The 18,976-nt window shown below is 41.8% G+C and overlaps 2 protein-coding genes across 2 annotated transcripts; one reads left to right on the plus strand and one right to left on the minus strand.

The window, feature by feature from the left end:
- Window positions 1-176: 176 nt before the first annotated feature.
- tmub2 (transmembrane and ubiquitin-like domain containing 2) lies at window positions 177-5,002 on the minus strand. Its single transcript, XM_024271699.2, has 3 exons — window positions 4,848-5,002; window positions 2,664-3,283; window positions 177-1,006 (listed from the first exon to the last, which is right to left on the minus strand). The coding sequence occupies exons 2-3, from the start codon at window positions 3,266-3,268 to the stop codon at window positions 619-621; spliced, it is 993 nt and encodes a 330-aa protein (XP_024127467.1). The 5' UTR covers window positions 3,269-3,283; window positions 4,848-5,002; the 3' UTR covers window positions 177-618.
- A 2,526-nt stretch (window positions 5,003-7,528) lies between these two features.
- Window positions 7,529-18,849, plus strand: hrob (homologous recombination factor with OB-fold; the record flags this gene model as incomplete). Its single annotated transcript, XM_024271932.1, has 10 exons — window positions 7,529-7,702; window positions 9,653-9,703; window positions 9,790-10,713; window positions 10,805-10,888; window positions 12,557-12,691; window positions 13,137-13,245; window positions 16,416-16,501; window positions 17,575-17,697; window positions 17,793-18,012; window positions 18,188-18,849. Coding segments are annotated over 10 exons (1,962 nt in total), but the record flags the coding sequence as incomplete, so codon positions are not given.
- Between the last annotated feature and the right edge of the window lie 127 nt (window positions 18,850-18,976).

Genomic DNA, 18,976 nt, shown 5'->3' on the forward strand with positions numbered 1-18,976 from the left:
AAATGTGAAGCTGTTTGTTTGCAGTAAAAGAGCGATGAGGATGTTTGTATGTAAAATAAACATATATTGTACCCAAAGGCACAATTCTATACACATTAATTGGATTTTTAAGCTGCTTTGAGTCAATAAAAGTGAAACAAAATGCCCCTTAAAACATTTAAATTCCAGATATACTCTCATCTTTTCCAGTTTGATTTATTTACAGGGAATACACATTTACAGTCTTTTTTTTCTTACAGAATTTATGAAAATAACCTAACAGAGCAATCCTTACAATGTAGATTTGAGTGGAGAAGCACGACAGTGAGTGGTTTCATTTGGATTCTGAGCTAAAATGTTGACCCTAAAAACAAATCCAGAACACACAAGAAACCTTCATGTTTCACAATAAGAGTTCCAGCATGTTTTCCACCACTTTGGAAAACTTCTAAAATAATGCTCCAGTTAATGTCAATTCTTTGTATTTAGCTATAAAATCTTCACCCACGCACTGCAGCCAGCTGTAGCATCGTCAACAAGGTGCTTCTGTCCGTCCGTCTCCTCAGACGCTCGCCTACGACCGCGGCTAATCCCGTTTTCCTCCTCAGTCTCAGAGCGTCCGCTCCCGCCTCCACCTCCTCAGCGGCTGTGCATCCCAAATATCAGAAAGCTAAAGAACACAGTGACTCCCACCAGGGAGATGGTCGCGGGGGCGGTGAAGAACTGCCTGTAGTTGATGCGGAAGTACCAAACCACGGCCAGCACCACCACGAAGACGGGGACCACCAGGCTGCTGGTGCTCACCGCCACCCCGGCAGCCCTGAAGCCCCCGGAGACCTCGGGCCGGGCCTCGGCTCCGGACGGTGGCTCCTCGTCCGGGGCGGCTTCGTGAAGTGATGGTGAGATGTGGCAGTGGACGACGCTGTTGTCGGTGATGTTGAGGGAAAACAGAGTCCTCCGGGGGTCCTGCAGCAGCTGACCTCGGTAGATGAGCTTAACTTGATGCTCCTGACCGGAGAAAAATTTACTGAAAAGTAAAAGATGGAAAAGCTGTTTTAATAAAAGTTATATGCTCCTTTGTGGACCCCCTAAAAAAAAAAGTCAAAATAAAATAAGCTAAAAAAAGTCTGACAGTGGGGTAAGAAAAACAGTCTACCAACAACTCTTATTTTAAGAAAAAAAATCAAGACACCAAAACTTGTTTTCTTAAAGGGCAACAAAACGAGGAAGTTAGAGGCACGTAAAAACTCAGAGGAAATGAATGAGAAAGTCCTCAAATTTAACATTTTAAGTAGATTAGCAACAAGCCTTGAAATATATTCATAGGCTGTTTTCATCTTTTATTGTAATTTTCAAAAAAAATGTAGTTTACCTAATATTTTAGCAACATGCTAACATTTTTGACTGATTTATTTTACTAAGGAATTTTAGACTTTTTTGGAGTTTAGCTAAAACTTAAGCAATGTGCTAACGTTTTTGGCTAAATTGGCATCTACTGAGGTTTTTTATGCTAATTTTGAGTTTAGCTAATATTTTATCAACACGTTAACATTTTTGGCTAATATGTTATCTACTGAGATTTTTATAGGCTAATCTAGAGTTTAGCTTCTATTTTAGCAACAGGCTAATATTTCTGACTTATTTAGTTTACTGAGGAATTTTAGGCTATTTCTGAATTTAGCTAGTATTTAAGAAATGTGCTAGCTTTTTTGTTTAATTTGTCATATACTGAGATTTTTTATGCTAATTTTGAGTTTAGCTAATATTTTAACAACATGCTAACGTTTTTGGCTAATTTATAATCTACTTAGATTTTTAGGGGCAGATTTAGAGTTTAGCTTCGATTTTAGCAACTGGCTAACATTTTTGACTAATTTAGATTACTGATAAATATTAGGCTTTTTTGGAGTTTAGCTAATGTTTTAACAAAATGCTAGCGTTTTTGGCTAATTTATCTGTTGGGGTTTTTTATGGGCTAATCTAGAGTTTAGCTTCTATTTTAGCAACAGGCTAACATTTTTGACTTATTTAGCTTACTGAGGAATTTTAGGCTATTTCTGAGTCTAGCTAGTATTTAAGAAATGCGCTAGCTTTTTTGTTTATATACTGAGGTTTTTATGCTAAATTTGAGTTTAGCTAATATTTTAACAACATGCTAACGTATTTGGCTAATTTGTAATCTACTTAGATTTTTAGGGGCAGATTTACAGCTTAGCTTCAATTTTAGCAACTGGCTAATGTTTTTGACTAATTTAGTTCAGCTCATATTTAAGGAACACGCCAAGTATCTTTACAAAATTGGCAGTTATTTGAGATTTTTAAGCATTTTAACATTTTTTTTTAAACTTAGGCCAGCTTTAGCAATCTTTCATTGTTCTTTAATAAAATTTCCAGTCTTTTATCAAATTTAACATTTTGCAAAAAGCTTTTGCATTTACTGCAAATCTCTCGCTTCTACATCTTCAGCGACTACTTTCCGCAAAAAGCATTCACACTAGCATTATAGCAAGTAATGCAACTTTTCTAGATTTTATCTTATTTTATCTTCAAGATTCAATTTTTGCAGTGAGTGGATTTAAAGCAGATGTAACAGAAAGGATTACTTAATCTATTCCCTCCAGAATGTCCTTGGACACGCACTTCCCATTATTTACATAATGCACAGAAAAGCTGTTTTTCCAAACCTTTTTAGTTTTCCCACTGTGTCTTGTGGATCCAGGACAGCCACCTCCTCCGTGTCGTTTAAAAACTTGAGCCGGATGCTGATGGAGGGGGTGGTGCTGACAGGGGAGATGGTGTTGGTCAAGACGGACATGAGCTTTCCTGGTTTCCTTTCTGAAACTCCCGCTGCTTCCGCTGCTCCATCTTTCTCCTCTTCCACTTCCTCCTCTTCTCCGGAAGCCCGCCGCCCTCCAAGCGGTGGTTGTTTGCTCTGTATGTTCAGCAGCAGGTCTGTCCGAACGCCCTCCGCCCCCTCGCCCTCACCCTCTCCTCTTTCAGCCATCTCCTCCCCATCGTCAGGCTTGTTTTCTTGAGAAGGCGGAGCGCTCTGCTGTTCGGAGGCGTCCGCGCCGGCTGATCCCCCGCTGTAGCCGTCGTGGCCCCCCAGTCCTATCAGAGAGGCGTGGGTGCCCACGGTGAGGATGGTGCCCAGAATGTGGTCTCCCCGATCAGCCACGTGGGTTGAGAGCCAAGCCAAGACGAGGGCCAGGACCAGCAGCAGCACGCCGCCTGCTGCCGTCACCTCCTCCTCCATCCCATCCAACATGGTCAGTGCACACACTGCCATCTCTGTCTGTGGAGCCTGCAGAAGATACGGCGTAATTTACCAGCTTCCCAACCAGGGCAGCATCACTCATGGACACAGTTGAAAAATAAGATATCCACAGAGTTCATTGTGTTTATGAAAATTAAGATGTGAACAAAGTTCTCCTGAAGAAACGAAAATCAAGAAAAGAAAAAAAATGAGGCTGGAAAATTTGCTTCTGTATGAAATTCTATTATATTTTGAGGTGACAAATAAGTTTTGTGTGCTCAAATTAGCATATCAAGGCCAGATTTTATCATTATTTTTTGTCACAATTTAAATATATTAGCAGTTTGTATATATTTGTATTTTTGACAAAATTAGCATTTTTGTGCACAGATTAGCATTTTATTAGCAGACTGAGTTTACAAAAAAGCATTTTGTGTGAAAAAATTGTCTTTTTTTAGCATTTTGTGGACATAAGTTATTAGTTTATTAACGTTTTTGTGTGCACAAATTTGCATCTTGTGCACAAAGTTTAGAATTTTATTAAAATTCTGTGGCTACAAATAGCGTTATTAGAGATTAGTATATTGTGTGTGTATAGTTTAGCACTCCGTGGCCTCATTTTATTAATGTAACATTATTTTTTTGTGCACATATCATTTTATTCACATCTTGTGGGAACATTTTAGCATTTTATTGTATTTTGTGCACACAAGTTAGCATATTAGCGTTCTGTGTGCGCAAACGTGCACTTTTTTTGCACATACTAGCATTTTAATAACACAAATTTGCATTTTATTTATAAAAAAAATAGTATATTTACTGTGCACAAATTAGCATGTTTCTGGCACAAACTACCTTTTAATTAATTTTCCGTGGCCATAAATATTTGTTTATACAAATTTGTATTTTATGCAAACAAATTAGCATTGTGTATGCACAGTTTAGCTGTTTTTTAAAGCATTTTGTGGTCTCAAATGAGTATTTATGGGCACCAATGATCGAACAATGTGATTTTTAAAATAGTTTTTATTTTAGATTTTGAATGTCATGCCTAGAGCTCCGTACTTTCGAGATTTCAACACACCTAGAAAAACCTGTTCCGACAATTCAGCGTGTTCGCTGGTTCACAACGCAATTTTTCTGCACAAAACAACAGACTAAACGTGAAAGATGAGCTGCAAAATAACGTTAGATAAAAACACGGGAGGTGAAAGTTCTATAAATCCCCAACATAGATGACTTCTATCATTCAGAATGAAAGTTCCTCCATAAACATCCGCAGCAACAGCACCAACCCGGGCCGGCTAACAGCCTCCCCTCATGGGCACGAACCAGCAGCTGTCAACCGAATTTTACTGAGACACGTTGAATAGTCTTGACATGTTTACTGAAAAATAGCCTGATGGATTCTAACTTGGGATATTTTAATGTAAACTCAAATTAACGAGCTAGATTAGCTTACCCGCTAGCTTCCTAGCTAGCTTAAAAAAGAAAAACGACCTTCGGATGTTTACGAACTGTTTATTAAACCGCAACAGGATTCCCGCCTAACGCGAACGAGGAGAAAAGAACTTAAAGGTTTTAGAAATAAACTTCCTTGAAGCTGTCTTACCTGCCAGCCGGAAATTCAGAGCATGTTTAGTGATGAATCTTAGTGCTCGTTAGCATCTGCTGCTCAAAACCACATCATAAACACGGTGCAGGCGGTGTGACGTCATGAGTGGGCGGTTGTTTTGATAAACCATGCAATTATTCCAATTCACCACTCGGGGGAGCAGTTTTCACTGCATCACATAAAGTTGAACTCTTTCTCTGACATTTAGCAGCTTTATTGGCTATTTTATGAAAGAATATTTCTTTTTTCATCAGTCATTTTAGTAATTCGTAAAAAAATAGATGGAAAAAGAGTCTGGGGGGAATGTTTTGATGGAGATGATCCACTTCCTGTCATTTTTTGGAGGAATGTTGACACAATGCTGCCACCTGGTGGAAAAATAATTGATTTGCTTAATTAAAATAGTTTTAAAACTTTTGTGCTTCAATATATTATTATATTATTATAGTATTTGTATTTTTGAGAAACGGTATATGATCAAAAGAGTTGTATAACTGTTATTGCTTTGTTTTTCTGTATTTTTATGCTGAAAGTGTGGTTTGTTTGCTTAGTTCTCCTTTCCTATCAAATGTCACAATTTTGTGAGATTAGATGATGATAATGAAGGGAGTCTTCCTCTTTTAGGTCTTAGTTTGACTGGAATCTGTCTTAAAATGTAAATATCCATCAGTTATATCTTCTTGGTGCTGAAAAAACGTTAAGATTTTAAACAAACAAACAAACAAAAAAAATAATATAATGAATTTTTTTTAGGGATGAAAACATGAATCTTTCTGAGTAAACTTGGTGCTGTTTCCGAGAGTTAATTCTGCAACTTTTTCTTCTTTATCAAGTTTTTCTCTTGTTCTTTTAGTTGATTTTTGGGCCTTTCTTGTTTAGTTCATTGATTTATCATTCTTTACTTCAGCTTCTTGATATTGAAAACATTTCAGTCTTTTTTTCCATCTTTTATTTGAAACAGTTGAAATATTTTTCAGGTTTTGAGTTTCATTTTTAAATGTATTCATCATTTTTGTTAAGTAAGTCATTTCTGTGTTTTAGTTTGGTGCAAATCACTACATTTCCCATGAGCACCATGACATCACATCTTTGTATTGACTGCTTGGAGCTTTTTTAGTTTGGAAAGTTTGACGTCACAGTGTGTTTGCAAAATATAAAGAAAATATAGAATTTTTAGGCTAAAATTAAATATTTTAAAAAATTTGATCAGAACACAGAAAAAAAAAAACTTTTTAGCATCTTTGTGTTTTAATCCGTTTTAAAAGTTATAAATCATGCTAACTTTAAGCTTTAATATTATATTTTTTCTAGAAGTTTTGATCATTTAAAATCCAGCGAACTGAACTGATGGATCAAATAATAAAACAGCATGATCTGAGTTTGTTTGGACCTCTAAAAACAATATTTAATAAAGTGTCCACATATGTGCAGAGAGCAGGTTCAGTGGAGCGTCCCGCGGTTGCCCAGTAGCAGGTATTCCTTCACGGAGCGGGGAATGTCCAGATGTTCGATTCCTGAGTGAAAGCCGGCTCCCAGATGCAGACGCAGCGCGCAGCGACAGAGATGCTGCAGGGAGCGAGGCTGACCACTGCGCCGACACACCAGGTCAAAGAAAGCCCGGTGCTCCTGGGGCAGAAAACACTCTATATCAAGGAGGACAGGGGGGGTGAATAAAGAGGGAGAGAACATTCACCTCATAGAGTTCAGCGGGAAGCGACTCCATCCATTCACAGGGAGGAACGCTGGTGTAGGAGTTCAGCAGCACCTCCAGAGTGTCAGGAGAGACCAGACACTGTTTCAGCATCTGGAGAGAAAACCGACGATCATTTTTAATGAATTATTTAGATTTTAAACCAAACTTTAAAAGGCTTTTAGTTGATTTTATCTTATTATCTGCTGCTGTTTATCATACAAAGTGTAATTTCCATCATTTTAGGTGTTTGTTTTGTGTGCTAGCAGGAACCTTTGGCGGGACAGGATGAGCTCCATGGTTCAAAAGTGACTGAGCTATGGCCTCCGGTTGCTGGTTTGGGTAATCCTCCACCACCTTAAAGGCAAACAAAGCAGACTTTATCCTAGCAGCTGAGTTAAAACGAGCACAGAGTCCGTCTTCTACCTGCAGCAGACAGTCCAGCGGCGTGTATCCTGCAGAGTTTTCTGTGTCGGCCTTTGCTCCGTGCTTCAGGAGGACTTCTACAATCCTCGGGCAGCAGTTGGCGCAGGCGTTGTGCAGAGGCGTGTGCTGCTTCCTGCCGGCGGTTCGGGGGTCGGCGCCTGCTCCGAGCAGCTTCTGGACCACTCGGAGGAACCTCCCGGCCTCGGAGGGCCTCTCTGCTCCGGAGCAGGCCGCATTCAGGGGAGTCTCGCCCTCTTGGTTTGTGGCAGAGACGTCCGCTCCATGGCTGAGGAAGTGCTCCACGTGCTCCTCCAGGCCACGGCGGGCGGCCACGTGCAGAGGTGTGAGTCTGGACTCTCTCATTCTCACGTTGACATCTGCGTCTGCTTCCAGCAGCAGGTGAGCACAGCTTCAAAACAGAAAAAAATCCTTTTTTTTCTAATTTATCATTTCAAAACTCTTTTTCTGCATCTTCCTGACTCACTGGAGTGACTCAGCAGAGGAGCAGAGGTGCAGAGGAGCACTCCCGTCTGCTGCCAGCAGCTCAGGATCGGCTCCATGAGACAGCAGCAGCTGCACGCACACTGAGTGGCTGCCTGCGCAGGCGTCGTGGAGAGCCGTGCAGCCTCCAGGGTCGGCGTTCACCTCTGCTCCCCGGAACAGCAGCTCCTCCACACACGCTGCGTGCCCTCTGCCAGCAGCCAGGCGTAAAGCTGAGGTCTGCTTCACTTTGGAGGTTAGAGTCCACAGGCCTGACGGAGGAGCAGACGTGCAGCCAGGTTGTTTGTATCATAAGAAGACTGTGACCTTTAGAGGTCATACCCATCTCTGGAGTCCACACCATCTCCTCGTGAGCCGTCTCCATCAGGGCGTTGACCATCGCCGGGTCCTTCAGGACGGCGTACACCCCCTTCATGTCTCCATACATGAAGGTGTTGTGGATGGCTGTGTCCCTGCAGTGGATCTGAGGTGGAGGGGCTCGAACTTCTTGGAGGCGCTGTTGTCTAGGAGGAGGTCTGGGGGCCCGGGGTAGAGGAGCACTCACCATGGCTCTCCTCTGAGCCAAAGCTCGACGGGCATCTTCCCACTCCTGAAAATCCTGTTCCAGTCTGAGCGAGCGCAGGGAGGTGGAGGAGAAGGGAAATGTGTGCTTTGACATTCCACCTTAAGGCAGACAAACACACGACATCACAGGGAGTCAGTTCACTGCATTTCACATCAGCAGAGGTAGAGAAGCTTATTTCACTGCCTGTTTTGTTTATGAAAGACAGATAAGGTCAGTAAGGTCAATATCAAGACATACTTTTACTCACCATTTACTGCAAAATCCTTGGTTCAAAAGTACACAGAGTTCAAATACTTCCTCAAAGTATGCTGGGATCTAAAAGTGAAAGCTTTTCTTCTGTGGGCTCAGCTCAGTCACAAGTTGCTACAGTAAAGGTCCAGATGGAGATAATATTAGAGCAGAAGGAAAGTTGATACCTGCGATTCCTCTTGTGGCCACAAGAGGGCAGCATCGATGAAGCCTCACGTTACACGACCTGAGACATATTCAACTCTGAATTTTGCTTAAAATTCTGTAATAAATTAATATTGGTAATCTTTGGGATATAAAATGTTTTGTTTTTAGCAAAAAGCACCTCAGAAACTGGCTCTTAACAGCAAACTTGCTGACTTTTCTCTCCCCCTTTATCTGATCAATGCAAATATGTATTTTATATTAACTTTATTATTTTGCAATACATTTATTTAAATTAATTTTTTTCATGATTGTATTTTTACAATATAATGTTAATTGCTGTTTTTAATTGTTGTTGTTGTTGTTTTTTTTTAGCTTTTAAGGTAGAAAAATTTAACATGTCAAGGGACAACAGATAAAAAATAGCCCCTGGGTGAATTCTGGCTCATTGCAGGAATGCTTCAAATGTGAACTGTCCCGGAGAAATGAATAAAAAAAAAAAACAAATTTAATTAATTAAATTATTTTGTAAATTAGCCGATTAGTAAACACTCTTCTCCATATCCGAAATCAAAGAACTGATTATTTAAATAAAAAAAGTATATTAGTTATTAGGTTTTCAAAAGTCTTTCACAATAAATATAAATGACAAAAGTATTTTCGTTATTAGGTTTTTATAAGAGTTTTTCTTGCTTAAAATACATTTTAAAAGTGTATTCGTTTTTAGGTTTTCAAATGAATCTTTAGCAGTAAAAATAAATAAAAAGTACAACTATTTCACGGTATATAAAAAATAAATAAATTAATAAATTAAAAAAAAGTTGATTCTACCCGGAGCTGACGTCACTTCCTACATAGCGTGCTCCTTTACGTCATGACGTCGCTTTTGAACATGGTGGCGCGGCGGCTGCATCTTAGGATCTGAAGGGTTGCTCGTCGATTTCTGGTCGTTTTTTCGTTTCTAGAGGAAACACATCGACTCTCTGGTGTTGGTTCGGGTTGGATGGTATTCAGAATTCGCTCGTTATGTTTGTCTGAACTTAGTTATCGCAGTTTTCATCGCGATATCTCATGACGGCCATGGTAAGTTATTCAACCAAACACCAGCAGCTAAGGAGGCTAACTTATAAAAACAGAGAGATTGATCGTTGAATTTGTCGCTAAACGGATTTCAGGCTGCTGTTGCAATGCATTCTGGGTAAACACTTTGATGCTGTTTCATTGCAGACCTGCAGACTGGGGGGGCTGTTCAGCTTGGATGAAGACTTTGATGATGAGGTGACACACATGAACACACCTGGTTTACCTGTTGGATCACAGCACGCTACTCCTCTGTGAGTGACGGATTCTCTCTGTGTTTCCAGGATGTTCTCGGGACTGATTGGAGCGCCGGATCCACCTCTAAGGCCGCCAGCGTTGTAGCCACAGAGCAGGAAGAAAGCCGTGGCAGTCCACCGCCGGCGTGTGATGGGACGATATCGAGTACACTCAGGACTGCTGCACAAAACCCCGCTTTGGGTCTCAGACAGATCCCCTCCACCAGCCGGGTTCTCCGACCCCCTCTGGTTTCTCCAAATAACTCTCAGCAGGATTTGGCATCACAGAACCACACTAACCCCAAAAGCTTTCAGAGATCCTCCCCAGATCTGGAGGATTTCGATGACTGGGATGTCGATTTTGCAGACTTGGATGAATTTGACAGGTCGACGAAGCCGCCGCCGCCTCCTCCTCCTCCTGCAGAACCCTCATCCTCGACCAAAACACTGCGACCGTCTGCTTTAAGGAGTAATGCTCCTCCTGATAGGACGTTTGGAGAGCACAGGACTTCTGGATTGCCTGGTTCTACTGCGGCACCACGGAGCCTCCCTGCACCTTCACATCCCCCTCAGACTCCTGCGGTTCTCCGGAGTCTCACTGGACCTTCACATCCCCCTCAGACTCCTGCGGTTCTCCGGAGTCTCGCTGGACCTTCACATCCCCCTCAGACTCCTGGAACTTCTCCCGCTTCCAGCAGCTTTTCCCGAATACTTCCCAACCCTCAGCAGACGCACAAACCATGGACAACTCCCCGCGCCTCCCCTCAGGCCCGCGGACTCTTTGAAACGGTCTCTCCTTCAGTGCCCGCCTCCCCTCACAGTCCCCACCCCCTGCACACCCCCATCCTCACCAACCGCCTGGTCCAGCTGGTGTCCGCGTCCAGCAAGCTCCCCAAGAAGAGACCTCGCTCGGAATCCCGCCAGCCGAGAACGCGGCGTTTTCCGGGTCCTGCAGGACTTCTGCCGCAGCAGGTCAGACCCCCACAGAAAAACAATAAACAAACAAACTAAATAAAAGCAGCTGCTTTGGTTTCTCGATTCTTATTGGAGTTTTGTTTGTCAGCCTCAGGGGCAGAACCTGGACCAGATTGTGGTTTCTGTTCCTCAGACGCCCGCTCACGGGGCGGCAGCTCGACCGCCGAGCCAGGTAAGGACACGCATGCACAGGTATGCCAACAGAACACAAGAAAATCAGCATTTAATCTACTGTAACAGCTGCTCTCCAAGATCAAACTGACAGAAGAAACTCAGTCAGAAAGAAAATGTTTCCTAAAACACTCGTTCCTTACTCTGTCCAGTCCAAGAATGATTACTTCCGTTCGTTTTTAAGAGGATCCGTTCTTCTGATCCCGTCTCTCTCCAGGTTTTCTATTAGTTGCTGTTGACTGCTGGGATTTTTAATTCTCTGCAGGAGATTTATCCGAGCAGGTTCAAAGCGACGCTTCCTTTCACTGCATGCTTTTCATTTAAGAGATCAACACCGTTTCCATCTGTGAACCCATCCCTCACTCTGCTTACACACTCAAAACTCATTGAGAGGAAAAATATGGATTTATTTAGAATTCAATTTGCAAACATCGGCACTCTTTAGCCGTGTTTGCACCAACAGGACCGTTTGGTTTTATTTCCTCCTCATTATCGTTTTCTTTTGACGCTTCACTGCTCTCCATTACAGCAGACTGTTCCTCTGAGTGGCGGTAATAATGCTGCAGTGGTGGCAGGTGCTGGTATGCACCATGTTTTCAACCTGCACCTCCAAAATGGTGCCTTCAGGGAACCCTGGGATGTTGTAGGTTTATTAAAGATCCACTCTGATCATCTTTTGATCTATTTTCTATTTCTATTTTTTTCTATTTTTTTTTTTTAACCATGAATTAGCAGTTTTGTCACGAATATGATCTTTTACAAACTATATATTTTTTTTGTCGACTCCTAATTCACAACAATTTGAGTTAAGAAACTATTAGAAATGCAAATTTATGCTTAATTTTCTTGAGAAAAAACATGTTAGAAATACAGAAAACACAATTTTCATGTCAGTAAATTTGAGGCAAAGTCCTAATGTGCGAATATTTCGGCGCCACTTTGATGAATCACAAGAATTTTTTTTAAATAGTTTTTTTCTCCTTATTTATCCATAAATTAGTGGGATTATTTGTTTTGGAGAAAAAGTTGAAACTGAAAAAAAGTTACAGTATTATTTTAAGGCTTTTTACGAAATAAGAGTCTTGCTTTTTTTCCTTTTTAATACCTTTATTTAGCCAAGTGAGCTTTTAAGAACATGTTCGTATTTACAATAATGACCTGGAAAAGTTGTGCATAAAAAAGCAAACAAATATGAATTTTGATGATTATTATCATCATTTGAGTTAATGATCTGTGTAAATGTGTGTTCCGAACATTCGGGAATTTTATCAGTTAAAATCCGTTTCACAGTGAAGTTCAGAGTCAGACGCACTAAATTTAATCAGTTATAGTTTAAAAGATTCACAGAAACTTTTCTTCATCACTTTTTCCAACCCCAAGATGCCAAGTAAATAAAGCAGGAGTTTTCTTCATCCCGAAACTTTTCTCTTAAGTGCTTCAGGCGCTCGTCCATCTTGCAGCAGCACTGCCTGAAACGCACTTGAAGGTTTTCCTCCTCATGAAGGAGTGTGAACTTCCGTCTCCTCAGCAGGTGGAAGCGTCCTTTTTCTCAAACCGGAGCTGCTGCTGCTGCTGCTGCTGGTGTGAAGTTCGCTAACGATTCGTGCCGACTTCCTGTTTCTGAAGCTCGGCTGAAGGCGGTTCGTGTGCAAACGTCTTTCTGTTTCAGGCCTCCTGCTCGCAGACGGAGGAAGAGGAGTTCAGCGCTGGAGGCTGGGCTGCCATGAAGGCAGAGATGGGACTGGATGAGAGGAACCCCTCCTGCTTCCTGCACAGCTACAGCGTGGTCATGGTGCTCCGAAAGGTGAACCCCCCCCCCTGTTTTTAAACGGGATTCATCCTCCTCCATCACCGCCCGCGTGGCGGCTGGAGGTCTGCCGGCATAATCGGGACAGATGAGGGCGCAGCGCTGAAGGGCGGAGTCTGTTTGATGATGAACTGCAGGATGGTTCATCCGTCACACTAATGGAGGCTGCGGTTGTTGTGGTCGGTTTGTCTTTGTGAACGCTGTGAGTCTGCTTGGACCAAACAAACTGTAACCTGTGGAGTTTAATCAAACACTTGGAACAATGTGAAAAATGATCTTCACATAAACCTGCAAATGACTGATTGGGTTTGGATTCTGTTCACTGCAGACGAACAGCTCCGAAAATCACACATTACATTTTTAGTTTCACTAGCAAATGTTCTCCCCCCTTCAGAGTGCTGTGTCCACGCTCTGAAGGTTTGTGTCCTTCGTTTTATTGCAGGCGGCGCTCAAACAGCTGGCGAGGAACAAAGTGCCAAACATGGCCGTCCTGCTGAAGAGCATCATCCACACAAACGCTGACGCCAAAGCCGTGTTCAGAGACCCGACAGGTAACTAACAACACCCCCATGCTGGGAATTAACAGGTGTGTTTGAGATCACTCAGCACCTCGCCTGCATCGTCGGTGAGATCAGGCGGCTGCAGGCAGGAGCAGAGAAAGGCATTCTGTTGAATTTTATTATGCCACTCCTCCTTAGTATGATCTGTGGTGTTATGTCTTTTATATTATTTTTAACATCTGTCAGTTAAAACAGATAAAAAATAGCCACTGGATGAATTTCATGTGCACCGTCCCAAATAAAATATGAATTAAAGGTAATTTTAAAGGCAGCAGCAACACACATAACCACAGACTATTTGAAATCTTGTTTTTTTTCATCAGTGATTCACTACTCTCCAGAAAAAGTTACAAAATACACAGATTCCCTTCATTTAGCACCAGTTACTCCTGATCAGCATCACTTCAAACTACAAGAACTGTGTCAGAACACCGTTTCCCACAATGCAGTGTTTTGTAGTCCTCAAGGCTTTAGGCGTGTTTGAGATCCCCCGGCGCTGCGCAGATCGCCTGGATTGCGGTGCATGTTGATTGGTTTCTTGCACTGACGTCAAATGTGCGCCGTCACGAAGTATCGCGAGAAAGGGGCGGGTTCAAGGCGCCTTCCTAAGCCAGCGCAGCCAGAAAATAGGTACTGCGCTGGCTACAAGACAATGCATTGTGGGAAACTGTGTCCACACAGTTCTTGTAGTTCCGTATGAAATAACTGGCGCTAAATGAAGGACTTCGGTGTATTTTTTTACTTTTTCTGGAAGGTAGTGAATCACTGATGAAAAAATAAACAAGATTTCAAATAATCTGTGGTTATATTTGTTATTGTTGTCTCTAAAACCTAACTTTAATTTATTTTTATTTATTTATTTGGGACAGTGCACATGCAATGAATCCCGTGGCTATTTTATCAACAATTTTACTCTAAAATATGTTAAAAAATAATATAAAAGACCCAACAGCACAAATCATACTAGGAGGAGTAGCATATTAACTTTCAGCCGATTGGTAAGGACATCCCCCAACTCCTTGATCTCGTACAGTCTCGCCGTTCGCCCTCATCTCAGGCGCCTTTCCCCGCCCCCTCCAGCAGCAGCTTAGTCTCGCCGACGATGCAGGCGAGGCGCTGGGGATCTCAAACACACCTTTTGTGTTTTGTGGCTGCGCTGGCTTAGGAAGGTGCCTTGAACCCGCCCCTTTCTAGCGATACTTCATGACGGGACACACGTGACGTCGGTGCAAGAAACTAACCAGCATTCACCACAGTGCAGGCGATCTGCGCAGCGCTGCGTCCGCCATGGCCATCTCAAACACGTTTACGAACGCGCTCATGTAGCGAAATAAAAACGCGCCCACGCGAGGAACCAGCAACGCGCCCCTGCAGCTTTACAAAAAGCCCCTGATATCTCACACATGTATTGAAACATGTGTTGACACTAAAATATTAAAACGCAAAATTTACACACAAATATTCCAAAAGTTCACAGGTTCAAACCCACACAGAGTCTCATTTCTAACATGTTGTGTGTCTTCGTTCCTTTTCCTCTCTTTAACCCTTTGACCTTTTCCTGGGGTTCACCCTGGAGCCGGGCGGTTGCCTTGGCCTCTCTCGTTCGGCCACATGTGGCGCTCTGATTCTCTGCAGGAGTGGATGTTGTTCTCGGCGCTGGAGTTAAGTGCTCATTAGTGATTCAATTGCAGTGGATGGCAGAGTAGTGGGTGGGTATTAAGTGCCTCCGCCACCAGAAGCGACTGATCTTTCAGTAATGAGCCTCCACCTGCAGGCACGTTTGCCGCTCCCCTCCCAGCACATGCACAACATTTTCTGGTGTTTGTTTTCCTCCTTATTAACATGTTCGTGCCCTCTGTGCTGCTCTGTCTTAGGGCTATTGTAGCTTTTTCCTCACAAAAACATGAAACAGAGAAACACATTTATGCCTGAGACCCAAAACAAGAGTGTGAATGTCGACGTGGAATCAAAGCTGTAACATCTCAGGAACCACGACTAGGTTGGATTTAAACAATTCGCAAAGAAACTTAAAAAGCTTCAAGAAGAACAGTTTAAGTTTGAATTTTTGCAAAGTTGAACCTTAAATTTTGAATTATTTCTTGTAGTTTTAAGTTAAAATAGTCATAATTTTCTATCCATCTGGATTACTGTTTTATTTTTTCAGTTTCGTCTTTCCAGCTGCAGTGAGGATTTATTTATTTAAAAACAGATATTTGAATGCAGCGACTTCATCTTTATCAAACCAAAGTAACATGTTTAAAGGGATTTTACTGAGCCTCTGTGTGTTTTCTTGAAATGTTTTTCTGAAACTGATGAAGAAGCATCCGAAATGGAGGATTTTGTACGGAGAGAAAATAGACTCACTGGATTTGTGTGTGCGTAATTCTTGACTTGCGAATTGTGTCTGCCTGTCTGTGTGTAACTGTGAATTCACATGTTCACAAATATAAATGACGCATTGGGAGTGAGAATGTATGCATCGATTTATTTATTTTTTTTCATACTATTTAGAGATTTGTATATTTAGGCAATTTTTAGTTGCACATAAATTGTATTTTGTAATTTTTGTGTATTTTTTTAAAGTTTCTGATAATGCAAGCTAGTTTTGGGTGATATGGAAAAAATGCATTTCATTATATATATATGATTTTATGTCACAATAACAATACATATCTTGATATACCAAAATAAAGTGTATTTTCAGTCATTCTCTTAAAAAAATGAACAAAAATTGAATTACTTACTTTTCTCTGACTTTATTTTTTCAATTAATATTTAACTGAATTGTCACAAATGAGAAACAAGTATACAACAGTTTCAAGTTTTAGTAGGAAAAAGCATTTTTGCACAAAATTTAAGAAATAAAAATAAACAAATAAAACAGAGAAAAGAGAAATGGCTTGACAGACACTTTTCTAACATCTACATGAATCGTCATATCGCCCAGCACTACTGCAAGAACACACAGTAGTATTGTATGAGTTACAATCTTGAGTCTATTTTCTGTCCATAATTTAAATAACTATCAGATGTGAAATCTGGAGACGACTTTCAAGTGGTTCTGAAGATGTTTTTCTTCTCTTGACTTGGAACCTCATTTTTTTTTTTTTTATTAGAATGGAAGTGTAGCTAAATGATGAGATGCTGATATTTTTCTGAAGGAGAGATGCAGGGAACGGTGCACCGGCGCCTCCTGGAGGAGCGAGCCGAGGAGCTGAAGGTCGGAGCCGTTCTGCTTCTCAAACAAGTGAGACTGATTTCAACGGCTCTGTCTGCTGTGCGTCTCCGTTGTTGTTCATGAATCAATCGGAATGTTTACATCGGCTACGTTATGTCAACATTTGGTGTCAGTCCACAACGCAAGGAGTTCTATTTTTAGTTCGTTGGCACGTTAATAGTGCTGCCACAAATTATTATTTTATTAGTCGACTAATCACTGATTATTTTTTCCGATTAGTCGACTAATCGGCTCATGATTTAAAACGCACATCTGAACCATCATTAGCTTAAAACTAACTAAAAAACTAGAAATGTAGCATTACCTGTGATAATGCTAGTGTGAATGCTGTAAGCTGAATTTGGCTGATGAAGATGCTGAAATTGATAGCTGAAATCACTGAAGCTGATAGCCAGCTAAAATATTAATTAAATATAAATTAGCCTAAAAAACTGAAAAATGCCTAAATTGGCCAAACCAGCTAGCATGTAGCTGAAATATTAGCTAAACTCCAAAATAGCCTAAAAAACCTTAATAAATGCAAAAACAGTAAAAAAAAACTAGCATAATGCCATTATAACTTTTAACTTTACTATATTCTGACTCCATATAATATAAAGTAACGACTAATCGACTATTAATTAGCCTTCGTCTATTTTAATAGTCGATTGGTCGACTAATCGTGGTAGCCGTACATGTTAAGCAGCCAAAAATCGGAGAAACAGGAAACCGGTCCTGGTTTCAAAGTAAAAGCTTCCATTACAATTTTAAAATAAAACTGTATTATAAAATTGTATTTTGTATTTAATTTGCCAATGCGACGACGTACGTTAACATTAAAAACATCATTTATGACACAAAACATGGGTTTTAAAAAGACTCTGTGAGGAAGGAACTACTCCACAATAGGGGTGGCGGGACGAACCATTTCTCTAGACGACAGGAGGGAGGGTGGACGAGCTGGAGACGTGACGATCTAAACTAAACTCATGAGATGAGAGACGGACCGCACACAGACCAGAGGAAACCTGCTTTTGGCCTCAAAATGGGGCTTTAAGTGTATTTTGAGTGGATTTTAGAGATCTGTTCTGACTCTGACACAGGTGGGTGTCTTCTCCCCCTCCCACCGCAACCACTACTTGAATGTGACGCCCAACAACCTGCTGAGGATCTACGCCCCTGACGGAGTTGCTGCGTCTTCCACTCGGCTCCCGCCTCTGGACTTGGTGAGCTCCGCCTCCGAACAAGAATAGAAGTGTAAAATTTGCCAGCAGGTACTGAGGTTTGCAGCCTCATTTAAATACATTTGTGCATCATGCAGGAGTCCCCCCCCACGCGGACCCCCTCTGTCCGCCGGGAGGCGCTGTCTCAGATGCAGCTGGTGTTTGATGAAGAGGATGACGAGGGGGAGAGAGGAGCGGGGGGATCTGCAGGCCCTCCAGCCAAAAGTCACACTGAGATTAAGACATCCTTCAGCTCCGGCGGAGCTCCCCAAGAGCATGCTGGGAACGCGGTGCTGCAGGATGGAGGCTGGGATGCAGGTCAGGAACTGAAAGATTAGCCTGTGATCCCACAGTGTGATAAAGAGAATTATGGTTGATCATTTAGCACTTATGCTTATGATGGATCACAGACGTTCTGCAGGGATTAAGAGTTCAGATGATACTTTGTCATGTTTTTAACCCCCCCTCCTGTCCTCACCTGTTGGATCTGCAGATGATGACCTGGATGAGCTGCTGGGAGCGTTGCCTGAGGACGCCTGCAGCCTCTGACCCTTCACTGCCCCCACAGCGCCTCCTACGTCACCTTTAAATACGTGCAAGATGTGTTTGAAAACGTTTCTTCTTTCTGCAGAAAGTGCTATTCATATCCATAAATGTCACTTTTCCTGATGAAGTTTGAGAAAAAAATGGCTGCTTAGTTTCAGAAATCTGCGTTTTTCTTTGTAAATACAGAGTTTATACTTTTCTGTTTATTGTTTTCCATAAAAAAAAAAATCTCTATAAATGTCCCATTCTTGACGCTTTCAGTGTTTGTTACCTTTGAGGTCTTTAGAGGCAGAATTTGCAGCTGAGGTTTCCTCTCAGCCTTCATGAAGGCTCACAGACTGAGGATTGAATGAAGCGCTGGCATCTGTCAGGGAGGATTTGTCCTCCAACACCTCCGCTAACAAATCAGGGTAAGCCTCTTCATTCCAGCTGTGGTGCCGAGGCCACGGTCGATTCATTTAAAGTGCACACGGAGAGAAGATGGGATGTAATTGTGGAGCGGGCCTTACCCTGAGTCACAGATGAGTCATTTAACAGTCTTCTATGGATCGGAAGCATTTGCACCACTTATGTTGGTGCAGCTTTCTACATTAAACTGTCCAAATGAGGTGAAGTTGTCGGCTTTTTGTGTTGTTCTCTTTCCCCAAAACATTTTGCTTTTTAGAAATCATAAGTTTGAGCAAAAGGAAAAAACAACTTTGCAAAAACAACTTTGCAGCAGCAAGAACTTAATTCT

Source organism: Oryzias melastigma, linkage group LG8 (assembly GCF_002922805.2).
Source record: "Oryzias melastigma strain HK-1 linkage group LG8, ASM292280v2, whole genome shotgun sequence".
Classification (NCBI taxonomy): domain Eukaryota; kingdom Metazoa; phylum Chordata; class Actinopteri; order Beloniformes; family Adrianichthyidae; genus Oryzias; species Oryzias melastigma.

What these genes read in the sequence shown, in the direction of transcription:
- tmub2 (XM_024271699.2), bottom strand. Translation starts at nt 3,268, where the DNA reads ATGGCAGTGTGTGCACTGACCATGTTGGATGGGATGGAGGAGGAGGTG. An exon ending in ACAGTGGGAAAACTAAAAAG is followed by an intron (nt 1,007 to 2,663) that starts GTTTGGAAAAAC and finishes TTTACTTTTCAG; the next exon opens with TAAATTTTTCTCCGGTCAGG.